At 40.9% G+C, this 27,398-nt stretch overlaps 1 protein-coding gene across 1 annotated transcript in view; it reads right to left on the minus strand.

Moving 5' to 3' along the window:
• LOC139755483 (2-oxoadipate dehydrogenase complex component E1-like) overlaps positions 1-27,398 on the minus strand; it is a 526,829-nt gene that overhangs the window by 147,354 nt on the left and 352,077 nt on the right. The window contains exons 7-8 of the mRNA XM_071673821.1: positions 24,497-24,654; positions 7,728-7,863 (exon numbers count right to left, since the gene is read on the minus strand). Coding sequence (XP_071529922.1) covers positions 7,728-7,863; positions 24,497-24,654 — 294 coding nt within the window. The remainder of the gene's footprint in view (positions 1-7,727; positions 7,864-24,496; positions 24,655-27,398) is intronic.

Below are 27,398 nucleotides of genomic sequence, written 5' to 3' on the forward strand. Positions count from 1 at the left end.
TCACCTTTGCATGCAAATCACCTATCACTATAACTCACGTTACTCACCTTTGCATACAAATCACCTATCACTATAACCCAGTCTCGTGCATCAATGCTGCTAATACACTTACTCAGCTGTTCCCAAAACACTTGCCTCTCATGAGCTTTCTTCTAATGACCAGGTGCATAGGCAACAATAATCACCTGTCTCTCTCCATCCACTTTCAGTTTTACCCATATCAATCTAGTATTTACTTTCTTATATTCTATCACATACTCTCACAACTCCTGCTTCAGGAGTAGTGCTACTCCTTCCTTTGCTCTTCTCCTCTCACCAACCCCTGACTTTACTCCCAAGACATTCCCAAACCACTCTTCCCCTTTACCCTTGAGATTCATTTCACTCAGAGCCAACATCCAGGTTCCCTTTCTCAAACATACTACCTATCTCTCCTTTCTTCTCATCTCTGTTACATCCACACACATTCAAACACCCCAATCAGAGCCTTCGAGGAGGATTAGCATGCCCCATATGACTCCTTCTTGTGTTTCCCCTTTTAGAAAAGTGAAATACAAGGAGGGGAGGGTTTCTAGCCTCCTGCTCCCATCCCCTTTAGTCGCCTTCTACGACATGCGGGGAATACATGAGAAGTATTCTTTTTCCCCTATCACCAGGGATAAATAAATACATATGAATATTTTTTCTATACATATTCGCTATATCTTGCATGAGCAAGGTAGCATTAAGAACAGAGTATTGAGCTTGAGAGGGAAGATTCTCACTTGGTCCCATTCTCTGGTAGTTTGGTGAGGTAGCATCATTAACAGATGAAGAAAAGCCACATCCATGCATTCTCATGCTATCACACATAATATACTAAAAACCACAGCTTCCCATGCACAATGAGGCACCACAGACCTTTACATGGTTTACCCTGGACACTTCACATGCCCTGGTTCAGTCCACTAACAGGAAGTCAACCAATTCACTATATCCTTTCTATCTATATACTTTGAAACCCCACCACTTGTGCAAAAGACAGGCATGCTAACTATTCAGCCACCATTACCAATACCCATAAAAGAGAAACGATTATTTGAATACAAGTAAATGAACGTCATTTGTCTTAAATTCATAGGTAATTGGATTTCTTTGGCTATTTCCCATTACGCTTACAGAAAGAAGTAGTAATGTATTACTAATGAGCACAGTCAAACATACGGGTATATGAATAACAAAGAATGCTTGAAACACACACTTTTATGATAAAAATAAAGATTGCAGTGATATAGTGACAGGAGGAGTACGAGTTGGATGACTTGGAGGATTTTAGGATAGATATTATGGCTGTAAAGCTAAATGCCCTTTTTTTCACCTCTTGCACCTTTCTCTTGACCTCCTGTCTCTTTCTTTTATACATCTCCCACTCAATTGCATTTTTTCCCTGCAAAAAATCGTCAAATGCCTCTCTCTTCTCTTTCACTAATACTCTTACTTCTTCATCCCACCACTCACTACCCTTTCTAATCAACCCACCTCCCACTCTTCTCATGCCACAAGCATCTTTTGCACAATCCATCACTGATTCCCTAAATACATCCCATTCCTCCCCCACTCCCCTTACTTCCATTGTTCTCACCTTTTTCCATTCTGTACTCAGTCTCTCCTGGTACTTCCTCACACAGGTCTCCTTCCCAAGCTCACTTACTCTCACCACCCTCTTCACCCCAACATTCACTCTTCTTTTCTGAAAACCCATACAAATCTTCACCTTAGCCTCCACAAGATAATGATCAGACATCCCTCCAGTTGCACCTCTCAGCACATTAACATCCAAAAGTCTCTCTTTTGCACGCCTGTCAATTAACACGTAATCCAATAACGCTCTCTGGCCATCTCTCCTACTTACATAAGTATACTTATGTATATCTCGCTTTTTAAATCAGGTATTCCCAATCATCAGTCCTTTTTCAGCACATAAATCTACAAGCTCTTCACCATTTCCATTTACAACACTGAACACCCCATGTATACCAATTATTCCCTCAACTGCCACATTACTCACCTTTGCATTCAAATCACCCATCACTATAATCCGGTCTCGTGCATCAAAACCACTAACACACTCATTCAGCTGCTCCCAAAACACTTGCCTCTCATGATCTTTCTTCTCATGCCCAGGTGCATATGCACCAATAATCACCCACCTCTCTCCATCAACTTTCAGTTTTACCCATATTAATCGAGAATTTACTTTCTTACATTCTATCACATACTCCCACAACTCCTGTTTCAGGAGTATTGCTACTCCTTCCCTTGCTCTTGTCCTCTCACTAACCCCTGACTTTACTCCCCAGACATTCCCAAACCACTCTTCCCCTTTACCCTTGAGCTTCGTTTCACTCAGAGCCAAAACATCCAGGTTCCTTTCCTCAAACATACTACCTATCTCTCCTTTTTTCACATCTTGGTTACATCTACACACATTTAGGCACCCCACTCTGAGCCTTCGAGGAGGATGAGCACTCCCCGCGTGACTCCTTCTTCTGTTTTCCATTTTAGAAAGTTAATACAAGAAGGGGAGGATTTCTGGCCCCCCGCTCCCGTCCCCTCTAGTCGCTTTCTACGACACGCGAGGAATACGTGGGAAGTATTCTTTCACCCCTATCCCCAGGGATAATATACATATATACATACATATACACATACACACACATACACATACATACGCACATATACACACACACACATATATATATATACATATGAAAAATGTAAGAAACAATTTAGAAAACTGAAACTTCTAACTTGAAATGAATTAAAAAATGAATGTCACATAATGGTTCAACCTCTGGCTATGGAAAAAGGAAATGTATAATTTATTTACACAAACGTCAATAGCAGTTCTCATCAATTTAACCACTGTGAGAAATACTTAGAAAAGCAAATGGATTTGTATGTAGCATTTATTGATCTGGAGAAGGCATATGATAGAGTTGATAGAGATGCTCTGTGGAAGGTATTAAGAATATATGGTGTGGGAGGAAAGTTGTTAGAAGCAGTGAAAAGTTTTTATCGAGGATGTAAGGCATGTGTACGTGTAGGAAGAGAGGAAAGTGATTGGTTCTCAGTGAATGTAGGTTTGCGGCAGGGGTGTGTGATGTCTCCATGGTTGTTTAATTTGTTTATGGATGGGGTTGTTAGGGAGGTAAATGCAAGAGTTTTGGAAAGAGGGGCAAGTATGAAGTCTGTTGGGGATGAGAGAGCTTGGGAAGTGAGTCAGTTGTTGTTCGCTGATGATACAGCGCTGGTGGCTGATTCATGTGAGAAACTGCAGAAGCTGGTGACTGAGTTTGGTAAAGTGTGTGGAAGAAGAAAGTTAAGAGTAAATGTGAATAAGAGCAAGGTTATTAGGTACAGTAGGGTTGAGGGTCAAGTCAATTGGGAGGTGAGTTTGAATGGAGAAAAACTGGAGGAAGTGAAGTGTTTTAGATATCTGGGAGTGGATCTGGCAGCGGATGGAACCATGGAAGCGGAAGTGGATCATAGGGTGGGGGAGGGGGCGAAAATTCTGGGGGCCTTGGAGAATGTGTGGAAGTCGAGAACATTATCTCGGAAAGCAAAAATGGGTATGTTTGAAGGAATAGTGGTTCCAACAATGTTGTATGGTTGCGAGGCGTGGGCTATGGATAGAGTTGTGCGCAGGAGGATGGATGTGCTGGAAATGAGATGTTTGAGGACAATGTGTGGTGTGAGGTGGTTTGATCGAGTGAGTAACGGAAGGGTAAGAGAGATGTGTGGAAATAAAAAGAGCGTGGTTGAGAGAGCAGAAGAGGGTGTTTTGAAGTGGTTTGGGCACATGGAGAGAATGAGTGAGGAAAGATTGACCAAGAGGATATATGTGTCGGAGGTGGAGGGAACGAGGAGAAGAGGGAGACCAAATTGGAGGTGGAAAGATGGAGTGAAAAAGATTTTGTGTGATCGGGGCCTGAACCTGCAGGAGGGTGAAAGGAGGGCAAGGAATAGAGTGAATTGGAGCGATGTGGTATACCGGGGTTGACGTACTGTCAGTGGATTGAATCAAGGCATGTGAAGCGTCTGAGGTAAACCATGGAAAGCTGTGTAGGTATGTATATTTGCGTGTGTGGACGTATGTATATACATGTGTATGGGGGTGGGTTGGACCATTTCTTTCGTCTGTTTCCTTGCGCTACCTCGCAAATGCGGGAGACAGCGACAAAGTATAATAAAAAAAAAATAATAAAGCTAAATGCTTCCTGAGGAACTAACCCTAGAATATCTATTCAAAAAAGTTACATGTTGATTTACAATAAAGTAAAGTATACTTAAAGATATGAATGTTTCCTGAATCTAAAATATAGTAAATATAGCATGAATATCTATTGTAACTGGTTGTGAAACCTGACCACAGAAATGGGCTGAGGGGGAGGGGTGAATTGTGGAGCTAAGCACATAAGGGAAAGAATCATCTGTGTATAAAACAACTGCACCTTCAATATTATAGAAACCTGTCACATTTGTTTTTGCAAAATCATCCACAATGAAAACAGCCAATGTTCTTTCAATACAGTGGAAAGCTTGTGACATTCATTTTGACATTACTGTGGATTTTTCTTTTTATTTGTGTTTTTTACACTAGGGTCTCCAGTCACAGACTACGTTAATGAAAGGAGAAAAGAAGAGACAAGGAAAAACATTCAAGAAATCTGGAGGAAGGGGAAACCTGTCTTTTAAAATGTGCCAGGTCATAGTTATTGGAACAGACATGAGATGGTAGAGTTCCAAAGCTTTGTGGTGTATGGAAAGAAACAGTTATCAAAACAGCCCATCCTTGAGTCGCCAAGAGCCACACAGTAATCATCAAACACAACAAACTGCCAAATATTGCATAGTGTAGCCTTAGCCTTATGGAGCGATGTGGTATACCGTGGTTGACGTGCTGTCAGTGGATTGAATCAAGGCATGTGAAGCGTCTGGGGTAAACCATGGAAAGCTGTGTAGGTATGTATATTTGCGTGTGTGGACGTATGTATATACATGTGTATGGGGGGTGTTGGGCCATTTCTTTCGTCTGTTTCCTTGCGCTACCTCGCAAACGCGGGAGACAGCGACAAAATATAATAGAAAATAAAACCTGGTATGTTCAATGACTCAAGAGTTGGAATTACAGAATCACCAAAAGAGGGAAGAATTTTCAAGAGAAATGGGCAGAAACTGGGTTTTGGAGGCATTAAATATTACCAGATTTTGCTACCCCACTGAGATATCCTGTCCAAGTCTGAGTTTACTGAGAAAGATGTGTTGAGGCAAGATGCAGAGTAAATGAGAGAAGAGGGTGTACAACTGAAGGATGTGGAGGAATGCAGTAGTGAGTCATCAGCATATCAGTGCATTCGGTTATTTATGGAAAAAGAGGAAATCACTGATAAAAAGGAGAAAAGGTGCAGGGACAGGTCAGAACCTTGAAAGACACCACTGTTGGTGGAGAGAGGGGAAGAGGCTGATTCATCAACAACCATGGAGATAGATCGGCCAGAGAGGAAGCTAAATTTGAAAGAGCAAAATGAGGGAGGGAAGTGAAAAGAGGGGAGCTTAGAGATGAGACCTGGATGCCACACCCTGTCAAAAGCTTTGTATATATCAAGGGGCAACCACACGGGAATCTCCAAAATCTTTCAGGGATGATGACCAGGCATTAGCAAGTGGATCTCGCCTTAAGGTAACCATAATGGTGATCAAAACGAAGACTGAGAGATTCAAGATATATAAGAATATGGAATCTGAAGAGGGATTCAGAGACTTTGGAAATGGCAGATTTCAAAGCAACAGGATGGCAGTTAGGGGGGGTTAAAACGGTCACCCTTCTTGGAGATGGGATGTAACAATGCATGCTTCCAAGAAGAAGGGAAAGTTCTGGTTTTTAAAGGGAATGAAACACATGAGTAAGTGCACCTGCAAGTCCAGAATCACACTATTTCTGTACATGGAATAGATGCCATCCAGAGAATGAAATGCTTTTTGGACAGTCAGAAAAGAGATTACTAGAAGGGGCATAGGATTAGTAAGAGGATCATCAGGGGGATGAAGGAATGTTAGACATCCAAGATGGAGTTAGAGGAGAAACAAGAACCAAAGAGAGTTACTTTGACTAAGAAAGAAACTGCTACACTGCCATCAAATTGGAAAAGTGAAGGTAAGGTTGAGGAGTGACAGATGTTGTTATCAGTGCTCTTGGTTAGAGACCAGGAAGACCTATCAGTGGAGGACAAGGAGAGGTTATTACACTTCCTCTGAATAAAGGTATGCTTTGCCTCACAGATAAAGTACTTAAAGTGATTATGGGCAGTGATGAATGCTGATCGGGAGTCTGAGGGAGGAGAGTTTTCCAAATCATGTCAGTGGAGATTTCTGCCTCAAAGGAGCTTGTGATTGTCCGCGAACCTTTTCACAAGGCTATGGAAGTTGTGGAGGGGCAAAAGAAAGTGATCACATCTACTACTGGGCTAATGATTCAGGGACTTAAACACTCAGAATAGCCTGAGAACAATAAATGTTGAACCCTGGATTGGAAAAAAGATCATCTTGACAGAAGATATACGCTTCCATTCCCACAACAATAACCTTTGTTATGTAATTGATTAAGACAGAAAATCGCCACCATTAGAGAAAGTAATTTACCCAAGAAAATTCAGAAAAGAATTTTTGTAAATAATTCCAGTCGGTTTTGATGAGGTGGCAACATTTACGTTTAAAGGGGGCATTGAATAGATAAAATGAACCAAATGGGGCTGACATTGTGTATCTACAGTGCAAAGCATTCTTCCAGTATCCACAACTCATTCAACAGCAATTAAACAGTTCAAAATATTTAATTTCACTTTGAATGTAATATTTTTTCTTGATATCTCACTAATACTAGATACTATTGTTGGGAGGGATAATAGTCATGATACATAATGAATATAGCTGATTATGTACTCCACACAGGTGCAATGGGAGTGTGAGGAGAAAAGTGGTGTAGGAAAGGGTGCAGTCAGTGTTATATTCACCATGGTGCAATGAGGTTCATTAGATGTCCAATTGAAATGTGACAAGTCATCTTCATAACTTTAGTGACTTAAAGGCAGAATCTTCATGACTTGGAGGGAATCTGTTTCCTTACCAAAAAAGGATGTTAAAGTGAAATGGTATTAATTGGGGCAGGGACAGGTTACTGATTGAGGTCAAAGAGATAACAATTCAATGAAAGCAAAGACTCTCCTATGCTCATAGGACTCTGTCCTTGTATAAAAAATTCTGGAGAAAGGAAAGGTAAGGGTATTCTTTGAAAGGATACATATGGAGCATGGAAATGTAGAGCAAACCAGCACATGCAGTGTAGCATAAAAATGTGTAACAAAAATATGTCAGGTAAAGAACCTTCACTGAAAGAACACAACTATTTTACTCATTCTGCAAAGTTGATATCATGATATAAAATGCAAAATTCTTTGGTAAATGTTTTCAGTTAAATAAATAGCAAACATGCATATCAGTATGCTGAGGTGAATTAAATCTCATTACAATTCACCTTTAAACACAAAACAAAGCTTTCAGGTCATGAGTTACATAAGAAACGGATCTTAAATTCCTATCATCCCCAATATTGCACATCTATCCAAAATCTCAAACAGTAATCAAAACTTATATTCCACCTGAGTGAAATAAGGAACAATTCAGCTTACCTTTGGAATGTAGGAATCCACCAGTTTGTACTGCTCAGTCAGAAATGCCACATGATCTTCACTTGATTTCTTTATCTCTTCCTCTGTCAGCACACCTTCAGTTACCAAGGTATCAGCATATATGTCAGGCACACTCCTGTAAGAAGCATATTTCATTATCAAAATATATCAAATTTACACAAAGTTATCTTTATTCTAATGGTGGTAATGAGTGTAGTAATGTTTTTATAGATGGTTTGGCAAACATTAATTCTCTCTCAATTACTGTCGTACTTCCAATAAGATCCCATACCAAATTTACAATGACAGGTATTGTAATAAGGAGTGCCCTAAACAATTAAAAAGCTATAGCCTATTAGTGCATATATTCAATAATAAACAAAATATAGATGTTTACATGGGGTGTTCAGAGTTGTAAATGGAAATGGTGAAGAGGTTGTAGATTTATGTGCTGAAAAAGGACTGGTGATTGGGAATACCTGGTTTAAAAAGAGAGATATACATAAGTATACGTATGTAAGTAGGAGAGATAGCTTGAGAGTGTTATTGGATTACGTGTTAATTGATAAGCGCGTGAAAGAGAGACTTTTGGATGTTAATGTGCTGAGAGGTGCAACTGGAAGGATGTCATATCATTATCTTGTGGAGGCGAAGGTGAAGATTTGTAGAAGTTTTCAGAAAAGGAGAGAGAATGTTGGGGTGGAAAGAATGGTGAGAGTAAGTCAGCTTGGGAAGGAGACTTGTGTGAGGAAGTACCAGGAGAGACTGAGTACAGAATGAAAAAAAGGTGACAACAAAGGACGTAAGGGGAGTGGGGGAGGAATGGGATGTATTTAGTGAAACAGTGATGGCTTGCGCAAAAGATGCTTGTGGCATGAGAAGCATGGAAGGTGGGCAGATTAGAAAGGGTAATGAGTGGTGGGATGAAGAAGTAAGATTATTAGTGAAAGAGAAGAGAGAGGCATTTGGACGATTTTTGCAGGGAAATAATGCAAATGAGTGGGAGATGTATAAAAGAAAGAGGCAGGAGGTCAAGAGAAAGGTGCAAGAGCAAAAAAGAGGGCAAGTGAGAGTTGGGATGAGAGAGTATTATCAAATCTTAGGGAGAATAAAAAGATGTTTTAGAAGGAGGTAAATTAAGTGCGTAAGACAAGGGAACAAATGGGAACTTCAATGAAGGGGGCTAATGGGGAGGTGATAACAAGTAGTGGTGATGTGAGAAGGAGATGGAGTGAGTATTTTGAAGGTTTGTTGAATGTGTTTGATGGAAGAGTGGCAGATATAGGGTGTTTTGGTCGAGGTGGTGTGCAAAGTGAAAGGGTTAGGGAGAATGATTTGGTAAACACAGAAGAGGTAGTAAAAGCTTTGTGGAAGATGAAAGCCGACAAGGCAGCGGGTTTGGATGGTATTGCAGTGGAATTTATCAAAAAAGGGGGTGACTGTATTGTTGACTGGTTGGTAAGGTTATTTAATGTATGTATGACTCGTGATGAGGTGCCTGAGGATTGCCGGAATGCTTTTATAGTGCCACTGTACAAAGGCATAGGGGATAAAAGCGAGTGCTCAAATTACAGAAGTATAAGTTTGCTGAGTATTCCTGGGAAATTATATGGGAGGGTACTGATTGAGAAGGTGAAGGCATGCACAGAGCATCAGATTGGGGAAGAACAGTGTGGTTTCAGAAGTGGTAGAGGATGTGTGGATCAGGTGTTTGCTTTGAAGAATGTATGTGAGAAATACTTAGAAAAGCAAATGGATTTGTATGTAGCATTTATGGATCTGGAGAAGGCATATGATAGAGTTGATAAAGATGCTTTGTGGAAGGTATTAAGAATATATGGTGTGGGAGGCAAGTTGTTAGAAGCAGTGAAAAGTTTTCATCAAGGATATAAGGCATGTGTATGTGTAGGAAGAGAGGAAAGTGATTGGTTCTCAGTGAATGTAGGTTTGCGGCAGGGGTGTGTGATGTCTCCATGGTCGTTTAATTTGTTTATGGTTGGGGTTGTTAGGGAGGTAAATGCAAGTGTTTTTGCAGTCTGTTAAGGATGAGAGAGCTTGGGAAGTGAGTCAGTTGTTGTTCGATGATGATACAGCACTGGTGGCTGATTCGTGTGAGAAACTGCAGAAGCTGGTGACTGACTTTGGTAAAGTGTGTGAAAGAAGAAAGTTAAGAGTAAATGTGAATAAGAGCAAGGGTATTTGGTCCAGTAGGGTTGAGGGACAAGTCAATTGGGAGGTAAGTATGAATGGAGAAATACTGGAGGAAGTGAAGTGTTTTAGATACCTGGGAGTGGATTTGGCAGAGGATGGAACCATGGAAGAGGAAGTGAATCATAGGATGGGGGAGGGGGCAAAAGTTCTGGGAGCGTTGAAGAATGTGTGGAAGTCGAGAACATTATCTCGGAAAGCAAAAATGGGTATGTTTGAAGGAATAGTAGTTCCAACAATGCTATATGGTGGCAAGGCGTGGGCTATGGATAGAGTTGTGCGCAGGAGGGTGGATGTGCTGGAAATGAGATGTCTGAGGACAATATGTGGTGTGAGGTGGTTTGATCGTCTAAGTAATAATAGGGTGAGAGAGATGTGTGGTAATAAAAAGAGTGTAGTTGAGAGAGCAGAAGAGGGTGTTTTGAAATGGTTTGGTCACATGGAGAGAATGAGTGAGAAAAGACTGACAAAGAGGATATATGTGTCGGAGGTAGAGGGAACGAGGAGAAGTGGGAGACCAAATTGGAGGTCGAAGGATGGAGTGAAAAAGATTTTGAGTGATCGGGGCTTGAACATGCAGGAGGGTGAAAGGCATGCAAGGAATAGAGTGAATTGGAACGATGTGGTATACCGGGGTCAACCTGCTGTCAATGGACTGAACCAGTGCATGTGAAGCACCTGGGGTAAACCATGGAAAGTTCTGTGGGGCCTGGATGTGGAAAGGGAGCTGTGGTTTTGGTGCATTATTACATGACAGCTCAAGACCGAGTGTGAACGAATGTGGCCTTTGTTGTCTTTTCCTAGCGCTACCTCGCGCATATGAGGGGGGAGGGGGTTGTTATTTCATGTGTGGCGGGGTGGCAATGGGAATGAATAAAGGCAGACAGTATGTATTATGTACATGTGCATATATGTATATGTCTGTGTGTGTATATATATGTATATGTTGAAATGTATAGGTATGTATATTTGCGTGTGTGGACGTGTAAGTATATACATGTGTATGTGGGTGGGTTGGGCATTTCTTTCGTCTGTTTCCTTGCACTACCTCGCTAATGCGGGAGACAGCGACATAGCAAAATAAATGATAAATGAATTAATAACATCAATTCTGTCATCTCATTCAATAAAACATCCTGTATCTTTAATATTGCAAAATTCCAAAGATTTATTTGTGCTCAAATCTTTTCCACATTTTCATTATTTCATTTTTATACTTGATCACCATTTTGCACGTCAGCCAGGTAGCACCAGGAAACAGAAAAAAGAATGGCTAAATCACTCTTCTAAACATATATATACATAAACATACATATACATATACATATACATATTCAGTGTTGTGAATGGAAATGATGCACAGCTTGTGGATTTGTGTGCTGAAAAAGGACTGATGACAAGGAATACCTGGGTTAAAAAGGGAGATATACATGAGTATACGCATGCTAGTAGGAGAGAGCGTCAAAGGGCATTAATGGATTGCGTGTTGATTGACAGACATGTAAATGAGAGACTTTCAAATGTTAATGTGCTGAGAGGGGCAGATGAAGGGAAGTCTGATCACTATCTTGTGGAGGTAAAAGTGAAGATTTGTAGAGGTTTTCAAAAAAAGAAGAGAGAATGTTCGGGAGAAGAGAGTGTTGAGAGTAAGTGAGCTTGGAAAGGAGACTTGTGTGAGAAAGTACCAGGAGAGATTGAGGGTGGAATGGGAAAAGATGAGAGCAAATGACGTGAGGGTAGTGGGTGAGGAATGGGAATTATATAAGGTAGCAGTGAAGACTTATGCAAAAGATGAGAAAAGTGGGAGGTGGGCAGATTAGAAAGGGTAGTGAGTGATAGGATGAAGAAGTAAAGTTATTATGAAAGAGAAAAGAGAGGCATTTGGACAATACTTGCAAAGAGGGAGTGCAAATGACCGGGAGATGTATAAAAGAATGCAGCAGGAGGTCAAGAGAAAGATGCAAGGGTTGAAAAAGAGGGCAAATGAGAGTTGGGGAGAGAGAGAATCATTAAACTTAAGTGAGAATAAAAAGATGTTTTGGAAAGAGGTAAATAACATGCATAAGACAAGAGAACAAATGGGGATATTGGTGAAGGGGTAAGTTGGGGAGCAATAACAGGTAGTGATGAAGAGATGGAGTGAGTACTTTGAAGGTTTCTTGAATGTTTGATGACAGAATGGCAGATAAAAGGTGTTTTGGTCAAGTGCTGTACGAAATGTGAGGGTCAGGGAGAATGGTTTGGTTAAGAGAGAAAGGGTAGGAAAAGCTTTGTGGAAGATAAAATCCAGCACGGCAGTGGGTTAGGATAGTACTGCAGTAGAATTTATTAAGAAAGGGGGTGACTGTGTTGTTGATTGGATGGTAAGGATATTTAACGTATGTATGGATCATGGCGTAGTTCCTGAGGTTTGGCAGAATGCATGCATAGTGCCATTGTACAAAGGCAAAGGAGATAAACGTGAGTGTTCAAACAACAGAGGCATAAGTTTGTTGAGTATTTCTGGGAAATTATATGGGATGGTATTGATTGAGAGAGTTAAGGCATGTACAGAGTACCAAACTGGGGAAAAGCAGTGTGGTTTCAGAAAAGGTAGAGGATGTGTGGATCAGCTGTTTGCTTTGAAGAATGTGTGTGAGATGGATTTGAAATCAGCATTTATAAATCTGGAGAATCCATATGACAGGGTTCATAGAGATGCTTTGTGGAATGTCTTATGAGTATACGGTGCGGAGGTAAGTTGCTAGAAGCAGTGAAAAGATTTTACCAAGGATGTAAGGCATTTGTACAAGTAGGAAGAAAAGAGAGTGATTGGTTCTTTTGAATGTTAGTCTGCAGCAGGGGTGTGTGATGGGGTAGTTAGGGAGGTAAATGCAAGACTTTTGGAGAGAGGAGCAAGTATGCAGTCTGTTGGGGATGAGAAGTCCTAGGAAATGAGTCAGTTGTTGTTTGCCGATGATGCAGATCTAGTATATGATTCAAATGAGAAACTGCAGAAGTTGGTGACTGAGTTTGGAAAACTGTGTGAAAGGAGAAAGTTTGAGAGTAAGTGTGAATACGAGCAAGGTTGTTAGGGTCAGTAAGGTTGAGGGACAAGTAAATTAGGATTTAAGTTTGAATGGAGAAAAACTGGAGGAAGTGGTGTTTTAGATATCTGGGGGTGGACTTAGCAGCGAATGGAACCATGTAGGCAGAAGTGGGGGAGGGGGTGAAGGTTTTAGGAGTGATGAAAAATGTGTGGAAGGATAGAACATTATCTTGGAGATCAAAATTATGTATATTTGAAGGAATGGTAGTTTCAACAATGTTATATGGTTGCGAGGCATAGGCTATAGATAGGGTTGTATGGAGGAGGGTGAATGTGTTGAGAAGGAAATGTTTGAGGACAATATGTGGTGCAAGGCGGTTTGATCTTGATCGAGTAAGTAATGAAAGAGTAAAAGAGATGTGTAGAAACACATTGTGGTTTAGAGCACAGTAGAGGGTGCATTGAAATGGATTGGATATATGAAGAGAATGAGTGAGGAAAATTTGACAAAGAGGATATAGGTGTAAAAGATGGAGGGAACATGAAATGGGAGACGAAATTGGAGGTGGAAGGATGGAGTGAAAAAAATTTTGAATGATCAAGGCATGAACATACAGGAGGGTTAGAAGAGCGCAAGCAATACAGTGAATTGAAACGATGCGGTATACCGGGGTCAATGGACTGAACCAGGGCATATAAAACATCTGGAGTAAACCATGGAAAGGACTATGGAGCCTGGAGAAGCACAGGGAGCTGTGGCTTTGATGCAAAACACATGACAGGTAAAGAGTGAGTGTGAACGAATGTGTCCATTTTTGTCTGTTTTCCTGGGGGTAGCGATGCTGTTTCCTATGGACGTATATGTGTATATAGTGATATGTATATGTATGTATACATGTGTGTATTGGTATTTAAGTGTATATATTTATATTTCATTATACTTTGTCCCTGTCTCCTACATTAGTGGGGTAGTGCAAGGAAACAGACGAAAGAATGACCCAACCTACCCACATACACATGCACATACATAAATGCCCACACACCCACATATACATACCTATACATTTCAACATATACATTATTTCTTTTATTTCTTATTATACTTTGACACTGTCTCCCATGTTAGCGAGGTAGCGCAAGGAAACAAACGAAAGAATGGCCCAACCCACCCACATACACATGTATGTACATAAACGCCCACAAACGCAAATAAACATACCTATACATTTCATCGTATACATACATATACATAAACAGACATATACATATATACACATGTACATATTCATTCATGCTGCCTTCATCCATTCCTGCCACCACCCTGCCACACATGAAATGACACCACCCTCCCCTGCATGCATGCGAGGTAGCGCCAGGAAACGACAACAAAGGCCACATTTGTTCACACTCAGTCTCTAGCTGTCATGTGTAATGCACTGAAACCAAAGCACCCTTTCCACATCCAGGCCCTACAAAACTTTCCATGGTTTACCCCAGACGCTTTACATGCCCAGGTTCAATCCACTCACAGCACGTCAAACCCGGTATACCACATCATTCCAATTCACTCTGTTCCTTCCATGCCTTTCACCCTTCTGTATGTTCAAGCCCCAATCACTCAAAATCTTTTTCACTCCATCCTTCCATCTCCAATTTGTCAATCTTTCCACACTCATTCTCTCCATGTGACCAAATCATTTCAATACATCCTCTTCTGCTCTCTCGATCACACTCTTTTTATTACCACACAGCAAGGTTATTAGGTACAGTAGGGTTGAGGGTCAAGTCAATTGGGAGGTGAGTTTGAATGGAGAAACACTGGAGGAAGTGAAGTGTTTTAGATATCTGGGAGTGGATCTGGCAGCGGATGGAACCATGGAAGCGGAAGTGGATCATAGGGTGGGGGAGGGGGCGAAAATTCTGGGGGCCTTGAAGAATGTGTGGAAGTCGAGAACATTATCTCGGAAAGCAAAAATGGGTATGTTTGAAGGAATAGTGGTTCCAACAATGTTGTATGGTTGCGAGGCGTGGGCTATGGATAGAGTTGTGCGCAGGAGGATGGATGTGCTGGAAATGAGATGTTTGAGGACAATGTGTGGTGTGAGGTGGTTTGATCGAGTAAGTAACGTAAGGGTAAGAGAGATGTGTGGAAATAAAAAGAGCGTGGTTGAGAGAGCAGAAGAGGGTGTTTTGAAATGGTTCGGGCACATGGAGAGAATGAGTGAGGAAAGATTGACCAAGAGAATATATGTGTCGGAGGTGGAGGGAACGAGGAGAAGAGGGAGACCAAATTGGAGGTGGAAAGATGGAGTGAAAAAGATTTTGTGTGATCGGGGCCTGAACATGCAGGAGGGTGAAAGGAGGGCAAGGAATAGAGTGAATTGGAGCGATGTGGTATACCGGGGTTGACGTGCTGTCAGTGGATTGAATCAAGGCATGTGAAGCGTCTGGGGTAAACCATGGAAAGCTGTGTAGGTATGTATATTTGCGTGTGTGGACATACGTATATACATGTGTATGGGGGTGGGTTGGGCCATTTCTTTCGTCTGTTTCCTTGCGCTACCTCGCAAACGCGGGAGACAGCGACAAAGCAAAAAAAAAAAAATCTCTCTTACCCTTTCATTACTTACTCGATCAAATCACCTCGCGCCACATATTGTCCTCAAACATCTCATTTCCAACAGAACTACCCTCCTCCACACAACCCTATCTGTTACCCATGCCTCACAACCATATAACATTGTTGGAACCACTATTCCTTCAAACATACCCATTTTTGCTCTCCTTCATAACATTCTCGCCTTCCACACATTCTTCAACACTCCCAGAACCTTTGGCCCCTCTCCCACCTTGTGACTCACTTCTGCATATGGAGAGAATGAGTGAGGAAAGGATGAGGTATTATGTGTGAAAAGTGGAGGGATCAAGGAGAATGGGGAGACCAAGTTGAGGATGGAAGGATAGAGGGAAAAAGATTTTGAGCAATCAGGACCTGAATATACAGGAGATAGAAAGGCATGGATGTGGCGTGTGAATATGGTCTTTGTCTGTTCCTGGTGCTACCTCATTAATAGCAATCAAGTATGGAAAAATTTCCTAAAATATACTAGCATATCATCGACAGGCTTGTTGAGGCACAGTATTGAAGGAACATCAACTTATCTTTGTATCCCCTATTGATGACTCTGTGATCTTGTCCTATACTACAGGTTGTACCTCTCTAATCTGGTGCTCTATGGTCCGGCAACTCACAAGGTCCAGCACCTTTTAAACCTGTTACCATTAGTTTGTGGACCTACCACCAGGGTGCGCTGTTAGCAGTGCTAAGGCGTCAAAATTTGATAATGATAAGCCTGCTTGTTATCAACCAAATGGTCAAGAAATCATGGAGATTGTTCAGCAAGGTGAGAAGAAACAAGATCAACATGAAAAAAGTACTGAAGAAAATGAGAAAGTGGAAGAGAGAATTTGTACAGATAAATGTATCCAGATGACGAGAGATTTAATAGCAAGACTGGAGCAAAGGGACTTTACAACAGAACAAGAAATCATGTCTGTTTATTTGATTCAAAGAAAATCAACTAAGGAAATGCCAAAGAACCAGAAGCAAGCTACATTACAACAGTGGCTGAAGAAGGTCATTAATAATACTGCCATGGGTCATTTCTGTGTAGAAAATCCACTTCCCTGCACCTCCTCTGCCCCTGATGTGCAAGTATCTGCTGACCAAGAAGACCCAGATGACCCTGTATACCCAGCTGATCCAAGAGACTCTACTGACCCTGCATATCCTGAAGACATTGCTGGCCAATGAAGACCCAGCCAACCCTGCTGACCCTGATGTACTTCTGATGTAATCTGAAGTAATAATAAAAACCTTGTTTGGAAGCATTAATGGTTGTATCATTTCCCATTTTAAGCCTTGTTCTACCTCTGATAACACAGCCATATGTATGTGAAATGAGCTGGCAAGACTAGGGGTCACGCAATTATTTACATAGGAGGTTCCCTTAGGGGTCAATTTCTGTTTTCCAGCATTTTCTGTGGTCTGGCAATGGCCAGGTCCTAAGGTTGCCAGATTAAAGAGGTACAATCTGTACTACTGTGGACAGAATCTCACCATGCACTCCTTCCATTCTAGAGCTGTTGGATACCATTCCATAGCCTCATAGTTCAATAATGATGCTTGGATGGGCTGGCCAATTCCAAAAAGGCAAATATGCATTTCATCAGTTTAGTAAACAGGGCAGTGGGAATTCTTGGTAATAAGGATGACCTAATATCAATCTTTCATATCTCCCGCCTATGGCTCAGGAATAAGGAGAAACCTTTCTATAACAAAATATTCAAAATACAAAAGGAGTCCTTAGTTACATGTACCATGGGTTTCCTTTTAGAGAAGCAGCTGAAGACTAACCAAAAATCTCTAGAAGTTATAAAATACTCCAAAGGTGAACCAAAGAATAAAATAAATCAAAAAAGTTAAGTGAGCAATTATTCTCTTGTGCTGGTTAGGCATACAATCCTTTCAACTCAGTTCTCATCTCTAGACCAACAAAAACAGTATGCAGGATAGAACAAAGCAATCCTGAATGACGTCAGACATCCTGATGTGCCCTAAAAAAATAAGTTCTACTGTATAAGTACTCACTCTATATATAATTGAAAAGCTTGGCCTGAAATGGGTTGACTAAATTTTCCTGCCCATAAGGAGGCCCTTGTCCCATCTGCTTCAAGGTATAACATCGTTTGAGATACAAGCATTCTAAATTACATAGTCAAAAAGATTCCATCCAGCCCTCCATGATTCAGGGGTAATCTTTGCACACCAGCTGTTTCCAACATTCTTCACCCTGTGAGAAACATAGTCTCTATTATCATCATTATTATGCTTTGTCACTGTCCTCCGTGTTAGCAAGGTAGCGCAAGGAAACAGACGAAAGAATGGCCTAACCACCCACGTACAAATGTATATACATACACATCCACACACACACATATACATACCTATACATTTCAACGTATTCATATACATACATACACCGAAATATACATATATATACATGAAAGCCGGCAAGACAGCGGGTTTGGACGGTAATGCAGTGGAATTTATCAAAAAAGGAGATGATTGTATTGTTGACTGGTTGGTAAGGTTATTTAATGTATGTATGACTCATGGTGAGGCGCCTGAGGATTGGAGGAATGCTTGCATAGTGCCACTATACAAAGGCAAAGGGGATAAGAGTGCTCAAATTACAGAGGTATAAGTTTGTTGAGTATTCCTGGGAAATTATGTGGGAGGGTATTGATTGAGAGGGTGAAAGACATGTAAAAAGCATCAGATTGGGGAAGAGCAGTGTGGTTTAAGAAGTGGTAGACGATGTGTAGATCAGCTGTTTGCTTTGAAGAATGTATGTGAGAAATACTTAGAAAAGCAAACAGATTTGTATGTAGCATTTATGGATCTAGAGAAGGCATATGATACAGTTGATAGAGATGCTCTGAGGAAGGTATTAAGAATATATGGTGTGGGGGGGAAAGTTGTTGGAAGAAGTGAAAAGTTTTTATCGAGGATGTAAGGCATATGTACGTGTAGGAAGAGAGGAGAGTGATTGGTTCTCAGTGAATGTTGGTTTGCGGCAGGGGTGTGTGATGTCTCCATGGTTGTTTAATTTGTTTATGGATGGGGTTGTTAGGGAGGTGAATGCAAGAGTTTTGGAAAGAGGGGCAAGTATGCAGTTGTGGATAAGAGAGCTTGGATGTTGTGGATGAGAGAGCTTGGGAAGTGAGTCAGTTGTTGTTCGCTGATGATACAGCGTTGGTGGCTTATTCATGTGAGAAACTGCAGAAGCTGGTGACTGAGTTTGGTAAAGTGTGTGAAAGAAGAAAGCTGAGAGTAAATGTGAATAAGAGCAAGGTTATTAGGTACAGTAGGGTTGAGGGATAAGTCAATTGGGAGGTAAGTCTGAATGGAGAAAAACTGGAGGAAGTGAAGTGTTTTAGATATTTGGGAGTGGATTTGGCAATGGATGGAACCATGGAAGCGGAAGTGAATCATATAGTGGGGGAGGGGGCGAATGTTCTGGGAGCGTTGAAGAATGTGTGGAAGTCGAGAACATTATCTCGGAAAGCAAAAATGGGTATGTTTGAAGGAATAGTAGTTCCAATAATGTTATATGGTTGTGAGGCATGGGCTATAGATAGAGTTGTGTGGAGGAGGGTGGATATGCTGGAAATGAGATGTTTGAGGACAATATGTGATGTGAGGTGGTTTGATCGAGTAAGTAATAATAGGGTAAGAGAAATGTGTGGTAATGAAAAGAGTGTGGTTGAGAGAGCAGAAGAGGGTGTTTTGAAATGGTTTGGTCACATGGAGAGAATGAGTGAGGAATCTTTGACCAAGAGGATATATGTGTCAGAGGTGGAGGGAACGAGGAGAAGTGGGAGACCAAATTGGAGGTGGAAAGATGGAGTGAAAAAGATTTTGAGTGATCGGGGCCTGAACATTCAGGAGGGTGAAAGGCGTGCAAGAAATAGAGTGAATTGGTACGATGTGGTATACCGAGGTCAACATGCTGTCAATGGATTGAACCAGGATGTGTGAAGTGTCTGGGGTAAACTATGGAAAGTTCTGTGGGGCCTGGATGTGGAAAGGGAGCTGTGGTTTCAGTGCATTATACATGACATCTAGAGACTGAGTGTGAACAAATGTAGCCTTTGTTGTCTTTTCCTAGAGCTATCTCGTGCACATACCAGGGAAGGGGGTTGTTGTTTCATGAATGGTGGGGTGGCGATGGGAATGAATAAAGGCAGACAGTATGAATTATGTACAAGTCTATATATGTATATGTCTGTGTGTATATATATGTATACATTGAGATGTATAGGTATATATATTTGCGTGCATGGAAGTGTATGTATATACATGCATATGGGGTGGGTTGGGCCATTCTTTCATCTGTTTCCTTGTGCTACCTCGCTAATGCGGGACACAGCGACAAAGCAAAATAAATAAATAAATGAAATAAATAAAATACATAATTCATACTTGCTGCTGTTCTTCATTCCCGTTGCCACAACGCCACACATGAAAAGATAACACCCTCCCCCCCACATGTGCACGAGGTAGCACTAGGAAAAGACAACAAAGGCCCCATTCGTTCACACACAGTCTCTAGCTGTTATGTATAATGCACCGAAACCACAGCTCCCTTTCCACATCCAGGCCCCACAAAACTTTCCATGGTTTACCCCAGACACTTCACATGCCCTGGTTCAATCCACTGACAGCACATCAACCCCAGTATGCCATATCGTTCCAATTCACTCTATTCCTTGCACGCCTTTCACCCTCCTGCATGTTCAGGTCCCATCACACAAAATCATTTTCACTCCATCTTTCCACCTCCAATTTGGTCTCCCACTTCTCCTCATTCCCTCCACCTCTGACACATATATCCTCTTTGTCAATCTTTCCTCACTCATTCTCTCCATGTGACCAAACCATTTCGAAACACCCTCTTCTGCTCTCTCAACCACACTCTTTTTATTACCACATATCTCTCTTACCCTTTCATTACTTACTCGATCAAACCACCTCACACCACACTTTGTCCTCAAACATCTCATTTGCAACACATCCACCCTCCACCGCACAACTCTTTCCATAGCCCACGCCTCGCAACCATATAACACTGTTGGAACCACTATTCTTTCAAACATACCCATTTTTGCTTTCTGAGATAATGTTCTTGCCTTCCACACATTTTTCAACGCTCCCAGAACTTTCGCCCCCTCCCCCACTCTGTGACTCACTTCCACTTCCATGGTTCCATCCACTGCCAAATCCACTCCCAGATATCTAAAACACTTCACTTCCTCCAGTTTCTCTCTATTCAAACTTACTTCCCAGTTGACTTGACCCTCAACCCTACTGTACCTAATAACCTTGCTCTTATTCACATTTACTCTCAGCTTTCTTCTTTCACACACTTTACCAAACTCAGTCACCAGCTTTTGCAGTTTCTCACATGAATCAGCCACCAGCGCTGTATCATCAGCGAACAACAACTGACTCACTTCCCAAGCTCTCTCATCCACAACAGACTGCATACTTGCCCCTCACTCCAAATCTCTTGCATTCACCTCCCTGATAACCCTATCCATAAACAAATTAAACAACCATGGAGACATCATGCACCCCTGCCGCAAACCGACGTTCACTGAGAACCAATCACTTTCCTCTCTTCCTACTCATACACATGCCTTACATATTCGATAAAAACTTTTCACTGCTTCTAACAACTTGCCTCCCACACCATATATTCTTAATACCTTCCACAGAGCATTTCTATCAACTCTATCATATGCCTTCTCCAGATCCATAAATGCTACATACAAATCCGTTTGCTTTTCTAAGTATTTCTCACATACATTCTTCAAAGCAAACACCTGATCCACATATCCTCTACCACTTCTGAAACCACACTGCTCTTCCCCACTTTGATGCTCTGTACATGCCTTCACCCTCTCAATCAACACCCTCCCATATAATTTACCAGGGATACTCAACATACTTATACCTCTGTAATTTGAGCACTCACCTTTATCCCCTTTGCCTTTGTACAATGGCACTATGCATTCTGCCAATCCTCAGGCACCTCACCATGAGTCATACATACATTAAATAATCTTACCAACCAGTCAACAACACAGTCACCCCCTTTTTTAATAAATTCCATTGCAATACCATCCAAACCCACTGCCTTACCAGCTTTCATCTTCTGCAAAGCCTATACTATCTCTTCTCTGTTTACCAAATCATTTTCCCTAACCCTCTCACTTTGCACACCACCTCGACCAAAACACCCTATATCTGCCACTCTATCATCTAACATATTCAGCAAACCTTCAAAATACTCACTCCATCTCCTTCTCACATCACCACTACTTGTTATCACCTCTCCATTAGCCCCCTTCACCGATGTTCCCATTTGTTCTCTTGTCTTACACACTTTATTTACCTCCCTCCAAAACATCTTTTTATTCTCCCTAAAATTTAATGATACTCTCTCACCCCAACTCTCATATGCCCTCTGTTTCACCTCTTGCACCTTTCTCTTGACCTCCTGCCTCTTTATTTTATACATCTCACAGTCATCTGCATTATTTCCATGCAAAAATCATCCAAATGCCTCGCTCTTCTCTTTCACTAATAATCTTACTTCTTCATCCTACCACTCACTACCCTTTCTAATCTGCCTACCGCCCATGCTTCTCGTACCACAAGCATCTTTTGCACAAGCCATCACTGCTTCCTTAAATAGATCCCATTCCTCCCCCACTCCCCTTACATCCCTTGCTCTCACCTTTTTCCATTCTGTACTCAGTCTCTCCTGGTACTTCCTCACACAAGTCTCCTTCCCAAGCTGACTTACTCTCACCAGTCTCTTCATCCCAACATTCTCTCTTCTTTTCTGAAAACCTCTACAAATCTTCACCTTCGTCTCCACAAGATAATAATCAGACACCCCTCCAGTTGCACCTCTCAGCACATTAACATCCAAATGTCTCTCTCTCACATGCCTATCAATTAACACGTAATCCAATAATGCTCTCTCGTCATCTCTCCTGCTTACATACATATACTTATGTATATCTCTCTTTTTAAACCAGGAATTCCCAATCACCAGTCCTTTTTCAGCACAAAAATCTACAAGTTCTTCACCATTTCCATTTACAACACTAAACACCCCATGTACACCAATTATTCCCTCAGCTGCCACATTACTCACCTTTGCATTCAAATCACCCATCACTATAACCTGGTCTCGTGCATCAAAACTACTAACCCAGTCACTCAGCTGCTCCCAAGTCTCTCTATGTGGTGTAACGTAATGTAATGGAAAACTTCCTTCATCCATAATCGAGATAAAGGAGCCTCTAGTTTACCAAAACAACAGTCAAGATCAAATGAAATGAACTATACAGAATGTTGGATTAACATACTGACATCCAATTGAAGGTGGCACAAGTCTAAAAACACTCTAGTCCCTACCTCTTGTATTCACCCTGTAAGATGTCCATGCGATGAAAGCCTTCAAGGGAATACAAAAAGAACCCAAAACAAGGGAACAAGAAAAGACAAGAAAAACAAGAGAAAGTGTCACTATCTACTCTGGAAAGGCAACTTTCTAAATTTGGAACATTGTAAAACAATGTCATATACATTAACAATTCAATTACAAGATATGCCACATTCAAGCTATATCATACATGAAAACTTATCTACAATAAGAACATAGGCTGTAGCAGACATTGTACCCTATCTCCGGTCAGTTACATTACAAGGTAGAGCAGAAACAATGGCAAAGGGATGATGATATCATTGCCAAATGCAGGCTACTGACTGGTCAGTGGGTGAACCAGGATAAGCTGTGGGTCACTAACACCAAAAAGGTAATTACTGATGGGTGAGACATTTACCTTACCCCAGAGAACCTAGAGATGCTCAAGGTCATGAAAATTATCTGACCCCAGAGAGAAATGTGGTTAATACAGGAAATATTGCATATACACAACTAAGGAATTACTTGGCAATCTCATGATCAGCTTTACAAAGTGCTAAGATGAAAGACAACTTCATTATATATGTGCACCACTGTCTTTAACCCTTTCAGTGATATGGACAACAATCTAAGCAGGTGCTTAATATGTCAATCTACAAATCTGATTTTCCACCAAAGTTTAATCCTGAGCATACTATAAGCTCTGCTGGTTGGCTATGCATGGCAATGCAAACAAAGAATGTCACTGGATCTGTCTGGAGGCCTTAGCAACCTGCTAATGACCATGTGGGTAGTTGTGAGCATTTTCTAAGGACTTACAAATGTCTGTTGTGACCACTGCTACCTGAAACGTCCACTACTATGGCCTCACTGCCCATAACACTCATCAACACTCACATTATCCACTGCTACAGCTCCATCATCACCCATACCATCCACTGCTATAAGTCCAACACCACTTACATCATCCACTGCTACAGCCCTGCCACTGCCTTTAGTATCCACTGCTAAAAGCCCACCACCAACAAAGCTCACAGCCTTGCACACAATGCCTTTTTCAGGACTGGCCAATCCAGTATATAATATTTTTTTCTAAGCTCATCTACAAAAAATTGTTTTAATGGTCTTTCTACACCTAATCATATGAATAAAACTGTTACAAAATAGATTTACAAAATAGAAGTGAATGTAATTTTTCTACAAAGGAGTGGACAATCCAGTAGTTCATTGTTTTTCCTAAGCCAGGAATGATTGTCTTAATCATTGTGATTTTTCATTTTTCTTTTTAAGCACCATTTCATGAATAAAAAAGTAGTTTTGCTATTTTTTGGAGATGGGAAAATCAAAAAACAAATCAGCGGCACAATGAGAGGGATATGGTATAAAAATCACTTTATTGGATGTAAGAAGATAATGTAGGGAAGCTATATTACTGGTAATAACCGTTACAAGGAAAAAATACATACCTGCGAGCATCAATAATGCTATACATTGAAGGATTGGTAAAGCGAGGATTATCCAACTCATTGTGCCCCCAGCGTCGCCAACATACCAAGTCAATGAATACATCACGGCGGAATTTTCTCTGGTAAGAAACTGCTATTTGTGTAGCTCTTACAACAGCCTGCGAGAACAAAGGAGATTTATACAGTAAAACTCAGAAAGAAAATAAGATGTTTAGAGAAGTGAAATGCCTCAAGGTGTAATCAACAAAACTAGTTCTGACAATTTTTTTATTTCATTTTGTAAAAAAATATTTAATAAACCATATCATAAAGAGCTATTTATAACACAGATATGAGACTATCTATCTATCTTCTTATATCTCTTTGCAAATTCCCTCAAGGGGTAGGCCATGGCAAAAGAGTCTATAACTGGTGAAACACATTGTTGCATCTTAGCCTTTATGCCTCACCCATGGAGGGCCACTGGCAGAGTTCAACTCTTGCAAAGTGTTTTCAGATTCTCCTAATCAATGTTCCCACCAATTACTATAACCTAATGAGTCTACCTAATGTTGTAGCGTACTACTTCTACCTAATGTTCCTAGCTAATGTTCCTACCTACTACTACCTTATGTTTCTATTAATGCTCCTGTCTAACATTCTTACCTACTACTTCAATCGATTTCTCCTATCATTTTGCTAAAAGGCAAGGCATGTGCATAGCAATCACTGCAGAAAAATCTAGAATTAAGAGGAATAAGTTGTGCAAGTTAAGTGTTTGTCAAGTGATGTGTGTGACAGGGAGAGATTGTATATTTGTGGGCAGAATGCCAACAGTCTACGTGTGAGTTAGGCAAAAAGAAAAGACAGCTTCCTGTGTCAAAGGAGAGCAACGTAACAACCACTGAAGTGCTGCCTCACTGTGAAGTCATCACTGATCCTCCCAACTGATATAACTCCCTGGCTGGTGGCTGCCTACCATCTACTATCTATACAGAGATGAGGCAAAATCTCATATTTACATTCTGCTGCAAAACTCATCTGAAAGCTACATTCAAGTTGTTTGTAAAATTATCAAAAGAGTGATGCAGTCATCATTCAACAACTCATAATAATGATGTTTGTCTCAAATATCAATTCACATACTAATGCGGGAAACAGCGATCAAATATGAAAAACATAATCTGATGTGAAATGTTACGGAGTTTTTCCTTTACATACCACATATGAGATAGCAGCACATGATTATGAACTGTCTCTAAGATGATAAAAATGCTGCAGAGAGCCAATCACATGGAAATTACGCTACCAAGCAATATGGTCTCCTCAAACAAGCAATCGCTGAGTTTGTCAAAGGAAAGCTAAGCCGACATGAATTCAAGCTACATGCAGCAATTGAGTCAGTTCTTTCAATAGCCTTGCCTTTTCCAGATTAAACAAATTAGTAGAAGAGGTAGAAGTATTTACAGCTGTCTACATGGTTATAAATTTTTCACATGTAGAGGGAAATGTAAGTCTTGAAGGATGAAAAGAGTGGTGCTGGGTAGTAAGTCTACCTCATGGAAATGTGGGCAGGGTACCCCTGTTTTAAAGGTGCATCTACCCCCATATGAAAGCAGCATACCTACAATACTTATGACAAAAGATGCACATTTGTATAGGTGAATCAACAGTGAAAGAAATAAATCACCATTGTGAGAGATGGAAGTTAAGGACACAATGGGTTTGTGTGAGACAATGAATCAGTGGGAACTGTGCATGGAATGAAATGAATGTTGTGAAATCAATCTTGCAAGATGATAGGTGGATATGCATGAGAAGCTACAGCATTATGGTCATGCAAGAAAATTTGCAGCATTGTTTATGAAGGATGAGTGAATTAAAAATGATTCACAGCAAGTAGGTCAACCCATGATTATTACTGTACTTTCAAGGTTCGAAATGGTTAGAATATCTGTAATGGATGCATAGGTTCCATGACAGAAAAAGGGGGTTAAGGATGCTTTCTGAAGAGAACAGGAAGGGCATCAGGAGAATGTACACATGCACTCTTGCAAATATGACTAAAAAAAATGTAGCAAATATGACTAAAAAAAAATGGTCTAACCAGAAAACCACCTATTTTTACACATTAAATATCTGAGCTAATAATCAGGAAAACAAGTTGGTACTATTCAAAGTGGCAGCTTCACTCATTTGGTGTTCTACTTTCAAACGTTTCCAATGGCGTGCAACTTAGGCTTTTTCATAATTTTGCCCTTCAAACACAATTACAATGTCTTTAAAAAGACCAACAGGAAGCTTCCAGTATATTCATAATTATTCATTAACTTATTATACTTAATTGCCATCTCCTGCATTAGCAAGGAAGCGCAAGGAAACAGAAGAGGAATGGCCCAACCACCCACATACACATGCATATGCATATACATAAATGCCCACACACATGGAAATATACATACCTATACATCTCAACGCACACATATATATACATACACAGACATATACATATATGCACATATACATAATTCATACTGTCTGCCTTATTCATTCTCATCGACACCCCGCCACACATGAACAACCCCCTCCACCCACATGTGTGCGAGGTACCGCTAGGAAAAGACAACAAAGGCCACATTCGTTCACACTCAGTCTCTAGCTGTCATGTATAATGCACTGAAAACACAGCTCCCTTTAAACATCCAGGCCCCACAGAACTTTCCATAGTTTAACCCAGACGCTTCACATGCCCTGGTTCAATCCATTGACAGCACGTTGAACCCGGTATACCAAATCGTTCCAATTCACTCTATTCCTTGCACGCCTTTCAGACTCCAGCATATTCAGGCTCCAATCACTCAAAATCTTTTTCACTCCATCTTTCCACCTTCAATTTGGTCTCCCACTTCTCCTTGATCCCTCC

Source organism: Panulirus ornatus, chromosome 19 (genome assembly GCF_036320965.1).
Source record: "Panulirus ornatus isolate Po-2019 chromosome 19, ASM3632096v1, whole genome shotgun sequence".
In the NCBI taxonomy this organism is placed as follows: Eukaryota; Metazoa; Arthropoda; class Malacostraca; order Decapoda; family Palinuridae; genus Panulirus; species Panulirus ornatus.